This window comes from Parasteatoda tepidariorum, chromosome 7, assembly GCF_982258835.1.
Source record: "Parasteatoda tepidariorum strain Cologne lab strain chromosome 7, Ptep-v5.0, whole genome shotgun sequence".
Lineage (NCBI taxonomy): Eukaryota > Metazoa > Arthropoda > Arachnida > Araneae > Theridiidae > Parasteatoda > Parasteatoda tepidariorum.
Window position 1 is genome coordinate 34,694,599 of NC_141761.1, and position 22,668 is coordinate 34,717,266.

The 22,668-nt window shown below is 28.0% G+C and overlaps 1 protein-coding gene across 1 annotated transcript; it reads right to left on the reverse strand.

Annotated features, from left to right (window-relative positions):
* Window positions 1–2,760: 2,760 nt before the first annotated feature.
* LOC122270511 (uncharacterized) lies at window positions 2,761–20,896 on the reverse strand. The gene is made up of 4 exons (XM_087168653.1): window positions 20,661–20,896; window positions 14,670–14,719; window positions 6,708–6,766; window positions 2,761–4,766 (listed from the first exon to the last, which is right to left on the reverse strand). The coding sequence occupies exons 1-4, from the start codon at window positions 20,739–20,741 to the stop codon at window positions 4,591–4,593; spliced, it is 366 nt and encodes a 121-aa protein (XP_087024779.1). The 5' UTR covers window positions 20,742–20,896; the 3' UTR covers window positions 2,761–4,590.
* Window positions 20,897–22,668: the final 1,772 nt, after the last annotated feature.

Genomic DNA, 22,668 nt, shown 5'->3' on the forward strand with positions numbered 1-22,668 from the left:
ATGTTTTTTTAAGGTTAAGTGCCGCTGCTCGGTATACATTTGCCCGGTATACCCTACACTGATGTTTTTTTACGGTCAAGTGCCATTGCCCGGTGTATATTTGCCCGATACTCCAAACACTGATGTTTCTTCTAATCTATCGTCTGTAAGTATTAAAATATAGAATGAATATAAATATATCAAATATATATAATAATATTAACGAATAAATTAATATAAAATTGGAGATAACAAATATTTCGGACATTCACCAAAGCGACAATGTGATTGTTGACATTCACCGGTGAGAGTCAGAAATAAGGGTATTTGGCAAATATTTCGGACAAACACCAAGTGACTACGTGAATGTCGACATTCACCGGTGAATGTCGACATTCTCCTGATTTTGGTGTTTCACCGTAACATATATATATCACTCAAGTTTGAGTGAATAGTGAATAATTTTAAATCGAACTTGAGTGAAATTCAATCGTATTTGATTGACTATCAGTATTACTTGAGTGAATCGTTTTCAGGCTATCTTGAGAGATTTTCAATCGTTTTTGATTGATTATCTGTATGACTTGAGTGGATCGTTTTCACTCGAACTTGAGTGACTGTCAATCGTTTTTGATTGCTTACATGTATGACTTGATTGGATTATTTAAAATTGAATTTAGTTAAATTTCAGTAATTTTTCATTGATTATTAGCATCATTTAAGTGAATATATTTTAATCTACTAGAGTTATTTTCTATCATTATTTATTCTTTTTAATTGAATGTCATTTAAATCACACTTGTATTAAATTAATCCTTTTCCGACTATTCACTGAATCTTTTAATGCCTGTCATAAATAAGATGAAAAGAAAAGTATTTTTAGCATGTGTAACAGAAATAATTTTTCAGCATTTATTTCTTTTAAATTTCATCAGTGGTTTGATCTGTAATTAATAAGTTTCTATTTTTTCCAATTTTGAAACTAAACAGTGATAGTTCAGAAAAAAAGTGAAAGCTTAGTAATTCATCTGTATTTAACAATATCCTGAATATAATAGTTAAAAGTTCTATAAAAAAGTATCATATTTAATATGAAAGCACTATTCATATCCATAGTAATTTGCTTTAATAATATTTTTTCCACATATTGATTTTATGCTTTTTGTGAGAAAATTCAATCAGAGAAATGAAAAAAAAAAAAACTACACACTCTTTTACAATTTAATATAAAGCTTATTTCGTATACAGTATTTTAACGTATACAAACAGCTTTTTCTGAGACATCAATAAGACAGCTAAAACTTGTGTACACAGTATTTCCAATTTATTACAGTAAAATATTTAAAACGTGGACAATATTTTTTACATAAATTACAATCATGTTGACAATTTTGTAAATTGGGTAATATCCATATTCTAAATTTCCATGCTAAATATCCATCATTTCTATTAACTTAAAATAATATATTTATTGCGTGCGTTAATGTGTAAAACTATCTAAGTAAAATATAATTAAATGCAGTATCTTTAGGTAAAGTAAAATATAAGTAATATGTTACGAAATAAATTAGTATATAAGTAAATAAGTAAAATATAAGTAAAGTTATAGTAATAAGTACATATAAGTAAAATATAGTGTCCATACTATTTTTGCTCTCAAAAATATTTTGTTTATCACTTGGCAAGAAAATTAACAAAAATCACATATTACTCTCGAATATCTTTTTAGATAATTGTGATATTATTTAAGATATCAAAAGGAATGCGGTCAAATAAAAATTTGTTACAATGTAAGATGAAAAATGCACAATGCGTTTTCACAGGTCCTTTCAAAGTACATAAAGCACACAATAAGCTATTTAATCACAAGGAAAGAAGCAATTTCACTGTCTTTTTAGGCATTTGAGCATATATTTTTACACAGCTAGAAAATTAAAAATATTTATAAAGACATTTTTAATTCCTGAAATAAATACGAGCCTAATGTTTTGACAGACATTACATTGTATGGATCTTATAAAATAAAAACGAAAAGTGATGAGCTATTTTAACAGGTTACTCTTTAGACATACAGATTTCCCAAACAATTATAGTGAGTCGCAAAGCATTGTTTATGGAAACACGAGATCTTTAAAGTAAAATTTTTTCGAAATTTTTTTTTTTATTTATTTAAATTTTTTTCAAAATTTCATACATATTACATCATAAATTTTTTCAGCTCAAGTTTTGAATGACAATTTAAAGGAACTTATTGATAAACCCTTCAAAATAGTATTAAACTATGCAACAATTAAAAAAATACAAAAATGTGGATACATCATCAGCAGACCTTACAATGTCATTTACAAGCTCATAGTAAGAATATAAGGATTAGTTTGTGCTTAATTTAAGTACTAATTGATAAAAGTGAAAAAAAAAAACTCAATCAAGGTTTATTTCATAAATAATCATAAATTTAAATTATAGAGATTCAACAGATTTCGATAAAAATTTAAAATTTTTAATTTTGAATATAAATTTGATAGAAGTCTTCATATTTTCTCAACCTCATTCTTGTCAAGTATTCTAAAAACAGGGAGAGCAGTGACAACGGTATATCGATTAAATCAAATACATCAATTGGAACTTCAACTCAGATCATCTCAGTATTTGAAAAGATACTAAGAACAAACATTTATTTCAAATACAAGGGAAAAAATATTATAAAAATAAAAATTACTCTAAGAAAACGGGATTATTAAATATATACGCTAAACATTATCCGATTTGCTTTCTTATCTCTTTTTTTTTTGTTCATTTCTTTCTTGTTTATTTATGTGTTGGTTCGTTTTAGTGAAGGCGATAAATGAATTTAATTTATATAGTTCAGCAAAACTTGTTAGTATTTACATTAGCTTTACACTTGACACTTGAAGTTTCATATAAAAGTATATGAACGTATTTTTTATTTACAATTGAGCATTTCTTTCAGGCTTGTTGCACTCCAGTTGAGTATGGAAAATTCAAACAATATTTCATCACACTGAACACATATCATAAAAACCTCATAATTGTAAAAATCTGCTTTTTTTCAGACACTGAATGATGCTTTCTTTTTAAGAAAATCTCAATTTTGGTTTAAGTGCTTTGGAGTTAAATTTTACATCGTATCAAATCTTAATTCAATGATTACATTATTACACTTACACTTCAGTGATATTATAAAATTCTAAAACTGGCATAATTTACTATTGGCAAAATTAATAATCATCACAAAACAAAGTTTATAATTGTCAGTAATACAGTTTATAATAACAATTTTTCCATCAATTTAATACAAAATATATTAATCAAATTATAAATTTTAGTTAAGTTCAATAAATAGTTTTAAGAAAATTATCTTTTAAGTTTGAATTAAATAAATATATCATACATATATTTTCAGGACCATCTTGAAAAAGAATCTAATAAAGTTAACGCATTAGGGACCGCCTCACGAATAAATATTTAGGATCAACTAAAACAAAATTGCATTTATTTGGAAAAAAAAATTGTCATCTGAATCTGACAAGGTCTATTTAGAAAAGGCGGTTTAAAGCATTGAAACTTGAGAAAACTGATACTAACTGGAAGCTGATCATTAAAAATTTCAACAAGTTTCAGCAGGCAATCAAATAGATTGTGAATGCCTTCCATAATAACTTTTTGTGAATTTTCAATTGCGTATTAATGATTTTTTCCTTGCTCAAATATTAATTAGTGAGCTGCAATGTGAGCTAATATGAATTTATTTTCCATGATGACTCTTAAAGTGCAACAAAAAAAGGTGTGATTATGTTACACCCTACACAAAAATTTAGCTTTCATTTTTTTTATTACTATTTTTAAATCATTTCATTGATTTAAAAAGAGTATCGAGTAAAATAATCTACGATGTCATCCCACTTAAATTCATCAATATTAAACATTAATCGAACAACATTGAACATCAATTAATTACATTCAAGAACACATAATTAGAACAATAATTAGAACAATAATTACTACAATTACACATAATCAAAATAAAATTAAAACACATTATTTTTTCCTAAAAAAAACATTTAAAAATCTTTTCTTAAATAAGAAAATGAAACTAAATTGAATATTCTTATATTTATCATTCATGAATTCACGATTAAATAATTAAAATAGAATGAATACTTTTTCTCGCATTAAGATATAAAATTATTAATCTATGCTTTGAATTCTAATTTTGGCCACTAGTCATCGATTGATTAGGATCATGATTAGAAAGAAAAAAATATTTAATCAGATTCTTAGAAATTGACAAAATTTAATTTAAAGCACTGTCCCTTTCATGAATGACCCTCTGTGAAGGTAATTAAATGATGATAACCTTTATCACAAAAAAATTGATAGCACCTACAATAATACATTTTGAGTCAATCCAGCTTTAAAGTCATTTATAATTACCTAATCATGGACAGAATAATCAAGTAAATAGTTGCAAACAATATTGTTAAATTTTCAACAAGCTTCAGACAAATCGCCGATCTGATAATATTTGAAAACAAAGGAATTGATGATAATTTTTTATTGTAAAAAAAACATGGCACCTCCAATAGTGTATTATGAGTTAATATAGTTCCAAAATATAAAAGTCATATATAAATACCTAATTATGAACAGAATCATCAGGAAAATAGTTATAAATAATATTGTTACATTTTCAGCGAGCTTAAGACAGATCATTATTTTGATACCACTTGATATTGATCTCCGATCTTCATTTGTAGAATTGCTTTCTGAAATTTTAATACTTTTATTAGAACAGCGTAAAAAATTTTGATTTTTACACTGATTGATATACATGATTTTTATTGATTTATGAAGATTATTTCTTGTCTAAAGAAATTTAAACCTACTCTAAAAATACACGTAGACTCTTAAACTATTCATCAGCACCACACCATTCACAAACAATAACTTTAATTTTTAAAAGATAGGTTCGGCTTGAGGCTGAGATATTATTTTAAAATTTAAATTCTTCTCTCAAATCAACATTATTGTCACTTAATTCAACATCAATCGAGTTAACATCATTCAAAATCAATCTTAAAGGTGTTTCTTAATATGAAATGATATTTTCTTAATAATTTAAATTTTTTAACAAGGAAATCATTTCAATTCTATGGTTAGAATTTATTTAGTGTGATCAAAAAATGAAAGAGAACAACTTTACTTACCTTAGAGCATGTCGAAGCATATTCTCGTTTAAATTTGGTGCATGATTAAGTAATTTTATTATCGTATTTCTAAAACCAAGTTTCATCGTAAACGGAATTTTGATAAAATTTAATATGAAGTATTGACTAATTTGCTTCGTATTATACTTCTACTTTGGACTTCTTTTATTCTGATAATGTAATAATAATAATACATTTATTAATACTTTGTATCCGGACCTTTAATTTAGATACTCTGAAACCTCTATTTTAATTAGGCAACAGAAATTATTTAAACAGACTAGCATTACTAACTACATAGCACTCTAATAATGGAGTCACAGTTTTTCATTGTTGTCTGTACATTTTTGCTGACCGGAAAATCACTTGGTAGGCTTCAGTTTTCCTACATTGGTTTTCATATAATAATAGAAATCATCAGTATAAAAGTAATAAAAGCCGTAAAGGTATTTTCATCCTGTAATATATTTGTGTATCCAAAATTAAAAGGTATTTAACTGCTTAATTTCTTTTTCTTATTGAACTCTGCTATTAAGTTTCCGATTTTAATATTTTTCTAAATAAAGTGTTTAAAACTAAAAGAGTGGTTTCTTTATTATTATAACGCAATTCTACGATATTATCTTAATATGCTACAATGTAAGGGGAGATTATTTGAATCGGTTACCAAACTTATTAACCATTTTACAATTATTACTTTTGCATTTATATGCTATTATAAATTACCGTTAAAGAGATTCGTTAAATGATTTACACCGTAACATAAAGCTTCAGGCAAAAATTGTATTAGATATATCAGCCTGTTATGCAAGTGAAAATATTAAATTAAGATTATGAACTCACCAAATTCGTTATGTCACTTCACATTTAATGATAAATGCTATTTTTAAAAAAAATGATTGTTGAAGAAAATTAGTTATCTTCACTAACAGATCTTAATAATAGGAAAAATAAAATCACACGAAATCTTTCATACTATTAACAGATCAAATTTGACTTAAAATAAACGTCTAATTTAACGAAATGAATGCTGGACGTGAACGCACAAGCAAACCGAATTCTTTAGGGTACATATGTTTTAAAGGAATAATTTCAGCTTTAGTTCAAAAAACTGTTTCATGCTAAGAAACAACAATCATTGTGAAGTAATCATCGGTTTTGGCGAGGACAGCAAAAAGGGGGATTAGCCCTCAGGTAAATCAATACGTGTGCTAAATTCTGAAATGAAAAACTGTCACAAAGTCTTCTATGTTCCCATAACAAATCATACCACTAGGGGGTACTGTATTGGAGATTGATTGCTTTCTGGTTCAGGTCAAAATTACGATCTGTGGATGAATAAATGGATGGATGAGTCTGCCCTATAAGCGGGCTGTAACATTTGCGTGTGGCAGTCGAATTCTTGGCCATAGATGGCGCCACTGGAAAATGAGGCGAAGCACGCCCCTTTGCCTTGTGGTATACGACAACAACAACAACAGATAAATTTATATATAATACCATTCGAAGTAGATGGCTGCGGACCTGCTGACTGTTCTTCAGGTTGCTCATCCGCAGACCTATTAAAAAGAGACTTACGATGAACAGTACTTTTTTAATACGTGAAATAAATAGGGGAGAGTTGGATAAAACGGGATACCATTATTGTTTTTATTTACTACGGAATATCTGTTTAGGAAAACAATACATTATTTTTTTGTAGCTACAACATTTATTGAAGCACACAAAAAACATATTTTCAACTAATTTTAATGACAGCGAAATAGAAAAAAAAATTCATTTCCAAACTCTTACATATCCCGTTTTAGCATACCTGGGTTGGATAAAACGGGATAGGGTTTACAATGTTTAATTTTTTGCATATATATAAAGATAAAATAATAAATAATGCAAATATATAGATAATTGTTTATGTATAATAATTGTTTATGTATAAAAAAGTCTTCATCAGAGAAATACATTACAATTCGTTCTAAAGAAAAATGTGAAATCCTAGAGTCGAAAATAAAATGCTTAATAATGAACATTAATAAACAAATTTTGCATTACTATATAAAGAGACTAAATTATTCAAAAAATATATATAGTTAATATAAATAAGTTGTTTAAAAAGCCTAGGCCTACATTAATATATGGCTATTTTAAAATGTAATAATCCAATAAATAAATTGGTGGATAAAACGGGACATGAAAAACTCTATCCCGTTTTATCCAACTCACAAGTGTCCCGTTTTGTCCGACTCCGTCACTTTTTGAAACAACCATGGTTGCTGCGTAAATGTGAAAAGAAAATTAGATAGACTGCACATAAAAATATTGGTAAATAAATGGTTAATTAAATTTAATACTCACCGGAATTTTATTCCCATATATGTAGGCAGTACAATGTAAAAAACAACGCACGTAAATGTAGAAAATGGCGAAAAAATAGAGTAAAAAAATTCTGAGACCTACAACTTTCTATCAAATAGTGATCTCGAGGCGGGACGCACCGAGAATGATATAATCACGGTCGAATAACACGTTTCTGTCGTTGTCCACTAGATAGCTGCAATAGTCTGGTCCCTAGGCGACGTATCCCGTTTTGTCCGACTATCCCGTTTTATCCAACTCTCCCCTACATTTTTTACATAAGTCAGTTATTATCTTTTTGTTCTTCTACTGTAAATTAGTATGATTCATACTCAAAATGAAAAACACATTAAACAAATTAAGATTCGTCCAGAACAGATATCATTATTTGAAATTTAAATAAATAATAATTTTTATTACCTTATAATTCGAATTATTTGTTTATTTATTAGGGTTAATCAACATATATGACTACTAGAAATGCATGACTAACATAAATTATTTACACTACCCTACAATAACAGAAGAGATACTTTCAGTTTTTGATATTTGTTTTAAATTTCTCAAGAAATGCTTAAATGATTATTTTGTAACTTTAGAGGTGTTTAGTTCATGTGATTTTTCATACTTAGCAATAAGATTTAAAGCTTTCAGAGGTTTGAGAGACCTACAATAAATTACGAAGGAGAAAAAGTATTTTTGAACATCCTACGACACTAGTCTATTAATTATAAGAGAAAAAGTAAGTCCACACCCTACGCCGGAAAATCAAGCAAAAAACTTGTAACTTGTATCGTTACTTTAGTTGCTATTTTTAAAAAAATGCATAGAGTTTCGTAAACCTAGAGAAAATATTTACGGAGATATGGACATTTTTATAAAAATATAATTTTACTCCTTACGTTTTTTCGTTATAACTTTATAGATATTTAATGAAATCAGTAGCATAAAAAATGAATATGAAAAATCGCACGAACTAAACACCTCTAAACTTAATAATCCTTAAAGTATTTCTTGATAAATTTTAAAAAAATGTCAAAAACTGAAAGTGTCTCTTCCAATGTTATAGGGTAGTGTATCTATTTATGTGAGTTAATATTTTTAAACACATTTTTTAAGGAGTTATTCCGACATTAAATATATATATATATATATATATATATATATATATATATATATATATATATATATATATATATATATATATATATATATATATATATATATATATATATATATATATATATATATATATATATATATATATATATATATATATATATATATATATATATATATATATATACACAGTTCTGTTTTTCGAGGATTTAATAGAGAGTCGTTTGATCATCATGGATGATTTATTTTTAAATTTCAAATTTATAGAAATTCTAATTCATTTGGAACCAAATATAATCTTCGCCCCTTCTCCAACAAAAAAAAGGTAAACAAAAAAATTAAGAATAAATAAAAAGCAAGTTTGTTTCATTATATTCTTTAAAATGAGTAAAAAGGGCTTCTTATTTTCTATAATAGTTGCTAGATGGCAGCATCAGTTGAAGAAGTTTGTCTTCTTTCTTTTATTAACGTTAATTTAAGTTAAATTAAATTAAATTAAATAAGTTAATAATAAATAATAAGTTAGTAATAAAGTTAAATTAAGTTTAATTTAGCCATTTTTATATTTTAAGTTATTAATATTTATTAATCTGTAACAGATTATAATTATCTGTTTATTAATCTGAAATATATATATTTTTTTTTCAAAAATATTTCTTAAAATAAATATATTTTATTGGTTTTTTAAATAACGTAAAGGCACATCTCCAAGGATAACATTTCGCTTTTTTAACATTTTTGCCGACATATAACTCACTCATAAGCTTAAGGATTAAAAAAAAAATAGTTTTTATTCAATTAAAACTATTAAAAGTTATTAAAGAAAAAAAAATATCTCAATGATATTTATCGATTTGTTTTTCTAAAAATTTATTCCTTTGAATGATTATTTGTGTGTATTACAACTAATATTAAACAGTTTCACTTTCATATCGTTTATATTAATAATATTTTTTATAGAACATCTTCAATCTTAAATGTATAATTTCACTAAATACATTAGATCAACAGCAACAAAATCTCCGTTTCCCGAAGAAAATTTTTATGTTTCTATGCAATCTAGAATTTAACGTTGAACAATTACTTTTTGTCTGGAAAATGTATTTCTAAATAATCAAGAAATTAACTATTTTAAATTACAAATGCAAAAACTTAGGGGAATGTATTTTTATCATCATAATTTGTTTTCTTAAAAATTTTTAATGCAGTCAGTCGCAGCAATTTATTCTCTCTAATCAGATAATCAGAGGTAAAAAGAAGACCATGGTTTTATCCTTATGCCTTATCACTTAAAGGCCTTATCCCTATCTATAAAAACCAATCAAGAAAACCGTGGTGATATTTACTTTACAATAAACAGCATATTTTGTAATAATTGGCTTTAATATTAAACTTCAAACTATTCGTCAAAAGCGAGACAGAAATATATACATATGGGGAGATGTTGATGTTGAACAATAAATGGTTGACTCTGTGTTGAACAGTCTTTTGAACTGTTTTAATGAGAAACATCTTCAAGTATTATCAATCTATCAAATTGGTTTTGATATTTTCAGTTCCGACTTCCTCCATTGTAATTCATTATATTAGAAAAAAGTTTTCATTTTTTAAGACTTCAAATATTGATTTGAAACTCCTAAAGTGTATACTTTTTTCAACTAAATGGGTGAACTTAGGGTGAGCTCAAGGGTGAACTTAGTGTTTCAAATATGATAGAAAATCACAATTCGTATCATATTTTTTCGAGCGTATTAAGTAATTCTCAAATGATTTTTGCGAAGTAATTTGACAGGTGTTGCGGCGAGATTATGTTTTCTAAGACAATGGATTATTACAAAGATGCTCAGTTAATAAGCTATTTGAAACATACATACACTTACTTTTTTTTAAATGTCATGATTCCGAAACAAATAAAGATTATTTAGATAATTTGAAACGCATTATTTTAATGCACAGAACCTTTTTTCTCCTCATATAATTAAGGTACATTTGAACAATAAACCATAGTATCAGATTCTTAATACTCTAAACATTTTTCTGTGTAATTACTGGTACGCGATTTCCAAATACTATTCTGATAAAACATTCTTAAGGTTTTTCACATTTTAGCATTGATAGGCTGCAAAATAAAAAGAAGAAAATGCTGAATAACTTCTCATTTGATAATCAGATTTTCACGCACTAAGACTCCAGCTTAATTGTTCAAGGGCTTAACTTAAATTTGGAATATGCTTATTAATAAAGGGTTAATGACATTAAAAGTTAGGAATATCAGACAGAAAATCGTACTTTCTCTGAATAAACATACCTCTTACATCGCCATATTAGCTCTTAAGACCCTTAAAATTTTGGGATGGTTGCAATCTGGAAATTTTGTCCTCAATAGTTTTGAATGGACCTGAGAGGGGACAAAAGTATGGGCTCCTTAAAGTTAATTTCACTTTTTTACGTATTTGACCATATCATCAAAATTAATGAAGCTAATCAAAAAACATATGCCCTCGAGTTTAATGGAAGAATCGGCTAAGTGACACTTTAGTGGATTTGAGTAAATGAGCGTTAAAGTTTTGTTTTTTCGTTCAACCTTTATGTATTTGGTATGTTTGCGCAGGTCTAACTCATTCAATTTTTGGGTATCTATTTATCTGGTGCTAACTCTTTTATAAAGGAAGATTTTGATGATTTATGTGCGTAGCATTTGCTTGTTTTCATGGACAATTTTTAAAGTTTCTCATCGAATATAATTTTGTGGTAAAAGATAGAATAAATACACATATATGTTGGCTTATATTGATGGAATAAAATATTTACAACCTTAATTGTAAACAAACTGGTATCAAATTTTCTCCTGCCCTATTTGTCCGAAAGGCTATCAAAAACGATTCAGAGGCAGCATGAACTCAACTTTCGTAGAGTAGATGTTTTGCTGACATGTATCGTTTTTATTGGAGAAAATTCGGTAATTTTTTATTTTAAAAAGCATTCTTTTAAATAGCACTGACTGTGTTTCTGACATTAAATACAAGTAGTTTTATTAGTTTTAATACAAAAAATATCTTGGTATAGATTAGTAAGTACAAAATATAATCAATTTTTCGTTACAAATAATGCAGTTTCATACAAAAATGACACATTTTAATTTATAAAAATGTTTATTAAACATTTTTGGACTTTTTTTCTATCGTGGTAAACTACGTCTTCATGATTCCAAATTTTCATAATTTAGTTTACAACTGCACGAATTTCTGCCGTCCATCACCAATCCACTCAGTGAATGCGCTTTATTCACTTGAATCATCATTGAACATCTGTTTCAAACAAAGTTACATTCACCTTCAAGAACAATTCTTTTAAGTGAAACTAATCAGCATTTGCTCAAAATGGAGGTAAGAACCACGAAAACCTCTCGTGGTTAGCCAGATGCTAATGGAGCTTTGATATGTTTCAACCAAAGTATAATTTGCATCAGCTCAGCAATGCCTGCTTGCAGAGAGCAAAATAAAGTTTGGCTATTTATTTCTATACTTCGTTCATATGTAGACTTCATTTGTCCAAAATGAGCCATGCATATTTTTATGAAAAAGTTTCATTAGTTTTATCAAACATATAAGTATGCTTATCATTTCGGATTTAACACTTAATATTTCAAGAAAGCGCTCACATGTTAAAGATTGTTGATAAGCCCCTTCTTATTTACAATTTAAAAAGTGCAGGGGAACTAGTTTTTTTTTTATAGTTTACCGAAAGGTATAAGTACCGGTTCACGGTTAATTTTACAATTAGGAGTTGATCTCGAGAAATAGAATTATGTCGAAAGATTGTGGCATCATAATAATTTTTTTTTTGCAATGTTGATTACTACCAATTTATTGATTAGTTAGTTATTCTTTAAAAAGAAAAGCCAGTATTCAGGTAGTAACAATAATAATAAACTAAAAAAAGTTGCCCAAGATCAAAATAATATGTTGAAGCTGTTTAAGGATTACTTTTTCTCGTCTTTATTTCCATTTTATTTTATAACTGTCGTTGAACAGCCGATCCAATTTTTTGGATTTACGACTACTAATGTTTGAAATTTTGAACCCAATCCAGAAGACAGGGGAACTCCTGGATCAAGTATTGGGGAGAAATTTGCTTTTGTGAAGGACTTTTTGATGCTTCACTACATTTGTTTTAACGTATTTGTGTTACATAGATGACTAATACGCATTTGCGTAACATGGAGAGGGAAACCACGAAAACCCCCCACGGCAGCCTAACGGCAAGGGGATTCTAATCTATGACCGGATGCAGAATTCGTATCAACCAGTTATAGTTGGTTTTCTCCTCGCGCTTTCGCGTTCGATGCCGAGCAAGATTTTTTTCTAGTGTTGTTTATTGGAAAATTGCCACTGAGTCACTTAGCCGGTTCTTTCATCCAATGAATGCTCAAATAATGTCCCTTAGAAGTTTCTTCTACTAAGTTCTTTATTTATAAAGCTTGTTTATCTAAAAACAGTTAAAAATTATTCAAAAAATTTGTTTAAAATTATAAAAAAAAGTTAAATATTATTTCTTATAGATATTTATTATTTTCTATAATATTTATTAAACTAATGCTGATCTTATTAGAGATAGGTGCACTTACGTCACGTCTACCAACATTATTTTTTCAAAAAGCCAATAAAAATTTCTAACATGATGAAGTCGACTAAAAATTTTAAACAAGATGAATTTTTAAGCTAATTTAATCAATGTAATTGTAAATTGCAAAATCTATATTTTCGACTGCTCTTCAGCTAAAACGGTTAAAATTATATTTCCCTACTTACAGTATATTTTGAGGGTTAAGTATTCATCGAAAAAAATTAATAAGTTAATCAACATATTTAACGTTAGGCAATCGAACCTTTAACTAAATAACAATTTGATTTCAGTGAAACGTACTTGGCACTAATTAATTACTTGGCACTAATTAATTAATTACTTGTTTTTTAACAAAAGAAAATTAAGAGAAAAAGTCAATCGTTCTTCTTTCCATTACATCAATCCCAGAGCGATTTTCCTATTTAGAGTTTAGAATTTTCGAACAATAATAAAAATGTCTTGCATTAATTTAAATACCATAATTGTTTAACTCGAATGCCCTTAATCTGTAAGTAAGCAAAACAAGGCACATCCTGTACATTCGAAAAATTTTATGAAACACACTTGAAAACATCTGCACATAATTGTGATCATTTTAATTCTTAGAAGCATTATTGTTTTCGAATAATTTTAAGAGATATTGCTTTAAGCAGAAAGATTTGTGTGCTGCTTGACAAATATATGCGAAAACTAAATTAAACTATTATTGATTCATAATATTTCTTGCATGATATTAAATTTGTCGACTTGTATACAACATTGAATCAAAATTTTGTAATTTTTTTTGTAATAAAATTATTTTGTTAGAAATCGGATATAATTATAGTTTCAAAATGACATAATTAGGTAAATAATTTATATGCACAGGGCGTTTTCTTATTTATCCTCTTCGCAAGCACTTTAAGAATCTTCGCCCAAAATAAAATAAAACAAAAATTTCAGAGTTTGCAAATCAACACCTTAAGTGAGGAAAATTAAAATCATCATTGAAGAAAGTGGTTCATTAAAACCGCTTTGGCACTCAATGAAATTGAAAGATAATTCATTCAAATTATTTTACTGAAATATATGTAAAAATCTTCATCCACTATGTCCTACAATAATAAAATTGGCAAATTGCTCTATTAATATTAATTCATCTTATCAATAATAAAACTATTATTAATAAATATTTATTAACAATATAATCAATTGTTATGTTTGTAAATTTTAAATCATTATAATCAATTTTAAGTTAGTTTATTATTAATAAAATTATTTAGAAGATGTAATTTTATTAATAATAAAACTATTGTTAATAAAACAAGAAAAGCTTCCATTAAAGAAAAAGTAAACGTACTTGATACAAAAATGAAGAATACTCACTGTGGGTTGTATCCTTCCCACCATGTAAATCTTTCATCATAACTCGTGTCCTATGGAACATCAAAATAAAAGTTTAAAAAAAAAAGAATACATGTGCTTAGATATTTTTTTATGGAACCATGATACTCCAGTTCTTTGATTCATCAAGAGCTCAATCATGAGTCATTTTTTGACTCATCATGGTAAAGGGGTAAAATTGAACCATTGAGGATATATCTAAACACTTAACGAAGTGTTAAATGCATTAAAAGTGAATAAATGTTAAACGAAATACTAAATTAAACTAAATTCAGTGACGTGACAGTCCGTAGCGGGACAAGGCCTACTGCGCCCATCTCAGTTCTCTTGATCTTGGGCTCTGGGGTGCACGAGCATATGTTCCGGTTAGGTGGTCAGTCGAACGCGAAACCCCCAGTGCTTAGTTCCCAAGCAAACTTGGTACTCATTTATCGACCCACTGAAGGGATGAAAGGCTGAGCCAACCTTGCCCGGCCCGAGGATCGCACCCGGGACCTGTGACACCGGAGCACGAAGCGCTACCACTCAATCACTGGGCGTCATCAAGAGCTCAATCATGAGCCAATTTTTTTGATTCATCATGGTAAAGGGGTAAAATTGAACCATTGAGGTTATATCTAAACATTTAACGAAGTGTTAAATGCATTTAAAGCGAATAAACATTAAACGAAATACAAATAAAGGAAAATTAGTTATCGAGATTAGCATTTGCACGACAGCCTTTCTGTAGGCCTGGGCCTTTTTTTAGTAGTTTTTGCCAATCTGCTCTTCTCCCAGAAATTGATATCCAGCCCATTCACTTTCAGGATTCCTCTTGGTTAATTGTTTGATCTTCGTATTATAAAAGCAGTATTAGGAACTCTAAATTCTATTTGATTTGTGATCATTTTTATTAGGTACCCTGATTATCTCATTCTATTTAGTTTCATGTTTTTAATATCCTCACTTTAAATTCTTTTTATAAATATCGAAATAATATCGAAATAATAATAATTCAAGCATTATTTTTATCGAGAACAACACTCTACGATTATCTCTCCCTTTTTTGACAAGATTCACAATCTCTGAGATATATATGACCTTCTTTTTATTAAATAGAAATTGAATAATAATTTTAAACAGAAAAAGCGGAGCAAAATTAATTACAATCTTTCGATAATAAAAAATTGTAAGAATTGCAGCTTTAAATGGCGAATTCAAAATTACGTTAGCTTTTGTTTTGCTGCTCAAAGTATTCCGAAAGTGTTCAGGAAAAAACAAGGAAATAGGTTATTCAGAATTTGAATAGTAAGTTTGAGAATTATTAACTGTTGATCTTACAGTAAAAATATACAACATGAGCAGTAAATCAATTTGGATCAACAAGATATGCAATACGTAACTTCGTAAATTTTTTAAATATCACTTTTAAACATCTTATACCGAATATATTTTTATATCACCTTTCATCGAAAATTTAATATCACCTTATAACAAAAATCACTTTCGAATTCGGCTTTGTGTTTTGGTAACTGATTGTTCTTTATATTTCTTAAAAATAAATTAATGAAATAACTTTTGCAACTTATGTTCTAAATTAATATTAGCTTAGAAAATTTAAATACGCTTAAAATAATTAACGAATGTTATATATTAGCGATTTTGAAATATTTTGCTGTTTACGAACGTAAAATTTAAAAGAAAATACCTTTTAAATAATTATTAAACTCCAATATTTAATTATTTAGTATTATTTTTATTGAATAGTTCAAAAAAAGTACATATAATTTAATATCTAAATAAAAGTTTCAAATGTAATTAAAAGTTAACATGTAAAAAAAAAAGTTAAAAGGTAGATAAACAACAGTTTGATTACTGTTATTTAGAAATTGAGTCCAATTATCATATTCGTTTTGATTTTTGATCAAATAATTAGTCAATTCTTAAATTCCGTTGCATGCTCTAGAAACGTCACAAATTAACGATTTTGTAATATTTATACTATTTAATAACTGTAGAAATTTTAAAAGAACTACGTAATTGAAGAAATCATAAATAATTAAATCTGATAGTTAAGTGGAATAATTAATCTAGTTTTTAGTTCAATTGTTTAACATTAATTAAATTATTTAATAATCTGTATTAAATTGAAAAAGTGTATTTGTCTCCCCTGTAACTCCAGAATACTTTTAGTCAGGATTCAGGAATCTGAATTCGGTAGGTAGGGAATTATCGTCAGCATTGGCACGACAGCCCTCTGTGAGCCTGCGCCTTCCTCAGAAGCTTTTCTCATTCTGCCCTTCTCCCAGCAATCTATTTCCAGTTCTTTACTTTTAGGATGGCGAAATCCTCATTCACACAGTCTTTCCATCTCTTTTTGGGCCTTCCTCTTGACCTTTTATTGGAGGGGGTTGCATTAAAGACTCTTAATGCTGTTCGTTCTGGGCTCATTCTCACTACATGCCGGCCCATCTCATTCTACTTAGTCAACTTGTGTCTGAAGTCTTGAATTTTTTAATCGATTTAGCATTTAAAATTGTTATAAATTAAACTGTAGATGATTTTGTTTTTGCGTACATTTAACTGTGAGGTTTGCTAGCTCAGTGCTCTGTTCAGTTAGAAACGGAGTTTAATGCGCGTTTCCATTATTTATTTTGCTTTGTAAGGTCACATCAAGAATGAATGTAGAGGGCATGTGAGTTCCAAGTTACCGAATCAAGATGCTTGATAACGTGGATTTTGATAAACTTCAAAACGTGCTTCTATAAAATTAAACAATTTAAGACCAAGGGTTATTGAGTTTAAAATTAAAATAAGGTTACGCTGCTAAAGTGCAGGAACCGCGGTGGCTCATTGGTTAAGGAATTGAAGAGTCAGCGTGAGAAACTGGGGTTCGATCTCAAATGAGGGATATCAGCTTGTCTGGGAAGTAGAAGCAGCCACAATGAAATATTGACCACATTTACAGAATCATGCCGCTAGTCACTAAATTTTAGTGGCTTAACCTTCACGACACCTCGTGTACCACAATGTGTTGTTGCTGGAATGCTTTTGCTGAAAGGCGAAATCAATGGGGAGGGGGGGGGAGGGATGCGCGATAGTGGTAAATTTTTAAAATCTTTGAGTTGGTCACGATCAAAAGCCTCCTTTCGGAACTGAATGGCACTGAGAATAGTCCAATATTTATTTATTTTATTCAATATTTATCTAATTTGCTCAATATTTATATATTAATGGTAATGAAATTAAAAAAAATCGTAAAGAGCAACAAATTATAAGACTTTAATAGATTCGAATTATTTTAGCTTAATTATTTCATCATTATATACCTTTCAGTTTTGAGCACAACTTCACAATGTTGATTAATAACGATTAATTGACTATGTATTTTTTACTCTCAATATACCCAAGCCACGGGGGTTAAAAATATTTAATAACTAAACAACAGTACAAAATCATACACAGAACTGAAAGTTTCAAAACGCAATTCATGAAACTTAAATGATTCCAAATTTACCTATTACGTGCATTGCCCTTCTCAATGACTTCGAGCTTTTGGAGTGTGCAAAACGCGTTGTTTAGAAGTTCAATTCATCCAAAAAAAAGTTTAGCTACATTCAATATCATTCGACATGATACTGATGCTCGTGACGAACTCATTCTGGCCAAAATTTATTTCATTCAAGTAATTTACTCCATATAAAATGATTCCAAGTTTTTCCTGTTATCATTCATTGCCCTTCTCAATGACTTCGAGCTTTTGGAGTGTGCAAAACTCGTTGTTTAGAAGTTAATTCATCCGAAAAAGAAAAAAGAAAAAAAGCTTAGATACATTTAGTATCATTGGACAGGATACTAACGCTAGCGTCAAACTCATTGTAGTGTATCTGCCACTACAAAAATACTATTCCAATTGACTAGCATATAAGACATGTTAACTCGATTCTATGTTGGGGTACCTTTTCATAGATGAAGATTAACATTGCTGATAACTCACTCCCGACATTGGTGACCCGGACGTGATGTGAACACGCCTACCTTGACAGAAACTCCATTACGGTTTGAACACGAATACTTAGATGGATGGTTCACATTGAACAGTTGACTTGCTACTTGTGACTGTGACATTGTCTATAACAACTCTCCCCAGAGTCAAAATTTATTTCATTCAAGTAATTTTCTTCATTAATTATCCTTTTTGGAAGTCAGGAAAAATCCTTTTAACGCAGTACATACAATAAATTTTATATTGAATACAATGGAACCTGATGAGTTAGCTTCCACTTTTAGTTGACCACCTGTTTAAGTGACTTCTATTGTCGATACCCAAATTTATTCTATATAATATAAGGGAGAAAAACTATTATAATCTGACCACCTATATTGTATGTTGAAAATTAAAATGGGTTATTTTTTCTCGTTTTTTTTTTAGAAAATTTTCTTTACTATTTTGTCAAGTATTAAAATATCACCAAATTTTTGAAATGGTATTAAACGCTAACTTATTTCCCTTTGTGAGGTGAGTTGACCACGAGATAAAATTGTGAAGGCTCTTGTAACAAATAGGTTTGCAAGTATAACAAAACAATTTTAAAATGGTGAAATAAATGCACTTAAAAGTGTGAAGTTACTTAAGTTACTTAAAAATGTTACTTAAAGTGTGTTAAGTTACCTAAAAATCTAAAACTGCTATTAAAACACTCTAGTATAATGGTATTTGAAGAATATATTTATAAATAATAACAGGCATGCATGACCAACAATATGTTCAGACAGAATTTTTTAATATAATCAGTTTAATATTGAAATTTTGTTGCAAGCTGTAATTCATTCTGTAATTTTTCTCATTTCTTAAAATCTATATATTTAATAAAATTTTAAAGGCATGCTAAAATGCAAACTTAATTATATTTATTTCTATTTTAGTTTCTACTATAAAAGAAATATATGAATAACATGACCAACATAAATAAATTAGCCTACATTAGAATAACGTGATGTAGAAAAGGATTTAAAAAATCACTCAAATCCACTTCAGAAGTTGAGCACATAAGTTAACCACTAAAACAATGCCGCAAAAGTGGTCACCTTACACTAGTTTCATTGTGAATACAAATGTGTATATTTGAATTGAATAATATTAATAACTAAACAGTTGAGTAATATCTATTTAAATGATTATTATAAATATTTTGAATTAGCTAGTCTGCAGTCAGTTTATTTGAATATGCTCGATAACGCAAAGCTTCCGGTCTTTATCAAATACATGGTCATTTTATTTGCTGATTTTACATGAACGAGTAAAACTTTTTGAATTTATTGTGATTTATTTTATTAAATATCTGTCACAGCATTATAATATACTATTTACCGAAAGATTCTATGCAATTATGCTAATTATGATTCAGAACAGTTTTCTACGTTTTCGATATTTTAAAACAGCTAAGGATTCACGATTCTTCAGCACGATTCTGTTTCCACACTGCAAAATATTTTTGCTGTTTCATCATGAGAATATGATAGAGATTTACATTGTTTATTATTTTTCTATATAATTTGAAATTATCTGATCAATTGGCAATACATTTTAGATATGAATAAGTTTTCTGTAAAAAGTCATTACAGATGAAATAAAAAATTATTTGTAAGATCATTTTGGTAATATAACTATAAAAACATTTTTCTTTAATACGGATTTCATAACTTTTTTAATAACCATGCTAAAGATCTTGATAATTTCGATATGTTTTTTTGGTTCTTTAATAAAAAAAATTGCTTAAATCGTTCTTTTTTTCTTTAATATAGATCACTGAAATTGGATATTTTATCTGCAGTGTGTGTTTTTTAATTTAATTTAATTTAATTTAATTTAATTTAATTTAATTTAATTTAATTTAATTTAATTTAATTTAATTTAATTTAATTTAATTTAATTTAATTTAATTTAATTTAATTTAATTTAATTTAATTTAATTTAATTTAATTTTAACTTACTTCTTCAGAAGATTCCGATGACGTAATGTCGTCTGACGAATCGGACAAATCACGAGGATTCTGTGTGTTTGATGGCAGCATCGTTTCCGTTTTTAAAAGAGTAGCTTCAAAGTCAAAATAGAGATTTAACTGAGACGAGGAATAGTGAGTCGTCAACGGAAAGGAGAGTGCAACACGAGTTTCGAAAAGGTAAGGAATGAAAATTGTTAAAGAGCAGTGACCATGCTTCGGATAGATCAGTCAATGCGCAGTTCTTCTCCGATTCATCTGTACCTCGGCATTTCTCGTCGTTGCCATGGCGACTAAGTTTTTATTACTTTTGCATTAAGTTTAGCAAGGAATACTTGTTGCTTCCAGAGGCTGGATAGATTTTCAACAGAAGGCACTCCTTCTCTATCAATGAGAGTTAAATTCTATGAAACTGAGAAGAAACGTGCATAAAATTAAAACGCAAAATCAAAACGATTTTTTTAACATGTTAAATTTTTTTGGTTATGAAATTATGTACACAAAAGTTTTATCAATTTCGGTTTGATTGGGAACATGAAATTATAAAGAGTCCTATAAATTTCACCAAAAGCGCGACAATGAAACTGAATGACAACTGAAGGAATCACCATTAAAGATACTTAAAAAAAATAATCACTAAAATGAATTTGACACAAATTCTTGTTAGATAAAAAAACACTTGTCAAGTGCAAGAACGTTGGATTTTATAACTCGAAGAGACTTAATTTTTATTCTAATTTTTAAATTAATTTTATTTTTTTATCTTTAAAGACACGAGTAATAAAATTTCTAACTAAAGAAAACTATTTAATTGTAAAAGACCTTGTCATGCTGAAATATGTATAAGACATTTCTTGACATTTAAAAACCAAATTATTATCTTACTTAATCCTAAATTCTCAGTAAATTAAATTATTTATACAATAGATAAACTTTTAATACCACAACCTTGAATTAATTGCAGAATAAAGTCTATTTTTTAGAGATTTCCTCTAGATGGAAATCGAAAACCGTTATATGGCTACTAATGTTTTGAATTCATTAAAATTTGCTATTATTTCCCACACTTTCTTTTCCGCCAACACATTTGAATTCATAAAGTTAAGAAAAAGAGTCTTGGTAAGAAATAAAATCAATTAGTTGCCAAATACATGGATTCCTTAACCTTTTTTTGGCGAAAACGTATACATGACACTCATATTTTTGATTACTTAGTGGCTGAAGATGTCCTGTTGGACTTGATCCTGCAGCCACACCCTCCGGGTTTCGTGCAAAATTTTTTATATTTAATTATTCATGTGTGCAGTAAAAATGAAGAATCCAGTTTATTTTAGAGCATCATATTTCATAAATAAAACATTTTATAAAAATTATTTATGATAATTTGATTCTTCTTAAAAATTCTTCTCCTCATCACTTTGGACAAAAGAATAATTAGACAAATGGCTAATAATAATTAGCGACAATGATTCATCAGAATTTTTTATGTGCTAATCATATATCTTCAGGATAAATGCTCGACTAACGCTGCCTTTTCTCCAACTATATCAAAATAATAGTAATCATCAACTTCTTCAGCAAATCAAAATAAATTCCTTGTTAGACCTTCTATAGTAAAAACTGCTCTTTAGAAGTGAAATACACAATACAATTGAAAAAAAAATCGCATTTTAGATATTTCAAATAAATAATCAAAATAATAAATCTTAAACTATTTCTTGTTAGATGAAAAATGCATGTAAAATGCAAGAATTTATAATTAAAAGTGGTGGAGTTTTCATTCTAATTTTTAAATTATTACTTTTAGTTTTATTGTTTAAGACACAGGTAATAAAGTTGCAATTACAAAAAAAGAACATTTTATAGTTAAGATTGCTCTTTAAAAGCTAGATAATGTGTACAACTGAAAGAATCTCGCTTGAAATATTTTTAAAAATTATCATAATAATAAATATTAAACAATTTCTTGTTAGATTAAAAAAACTGCATGTAAATTGCA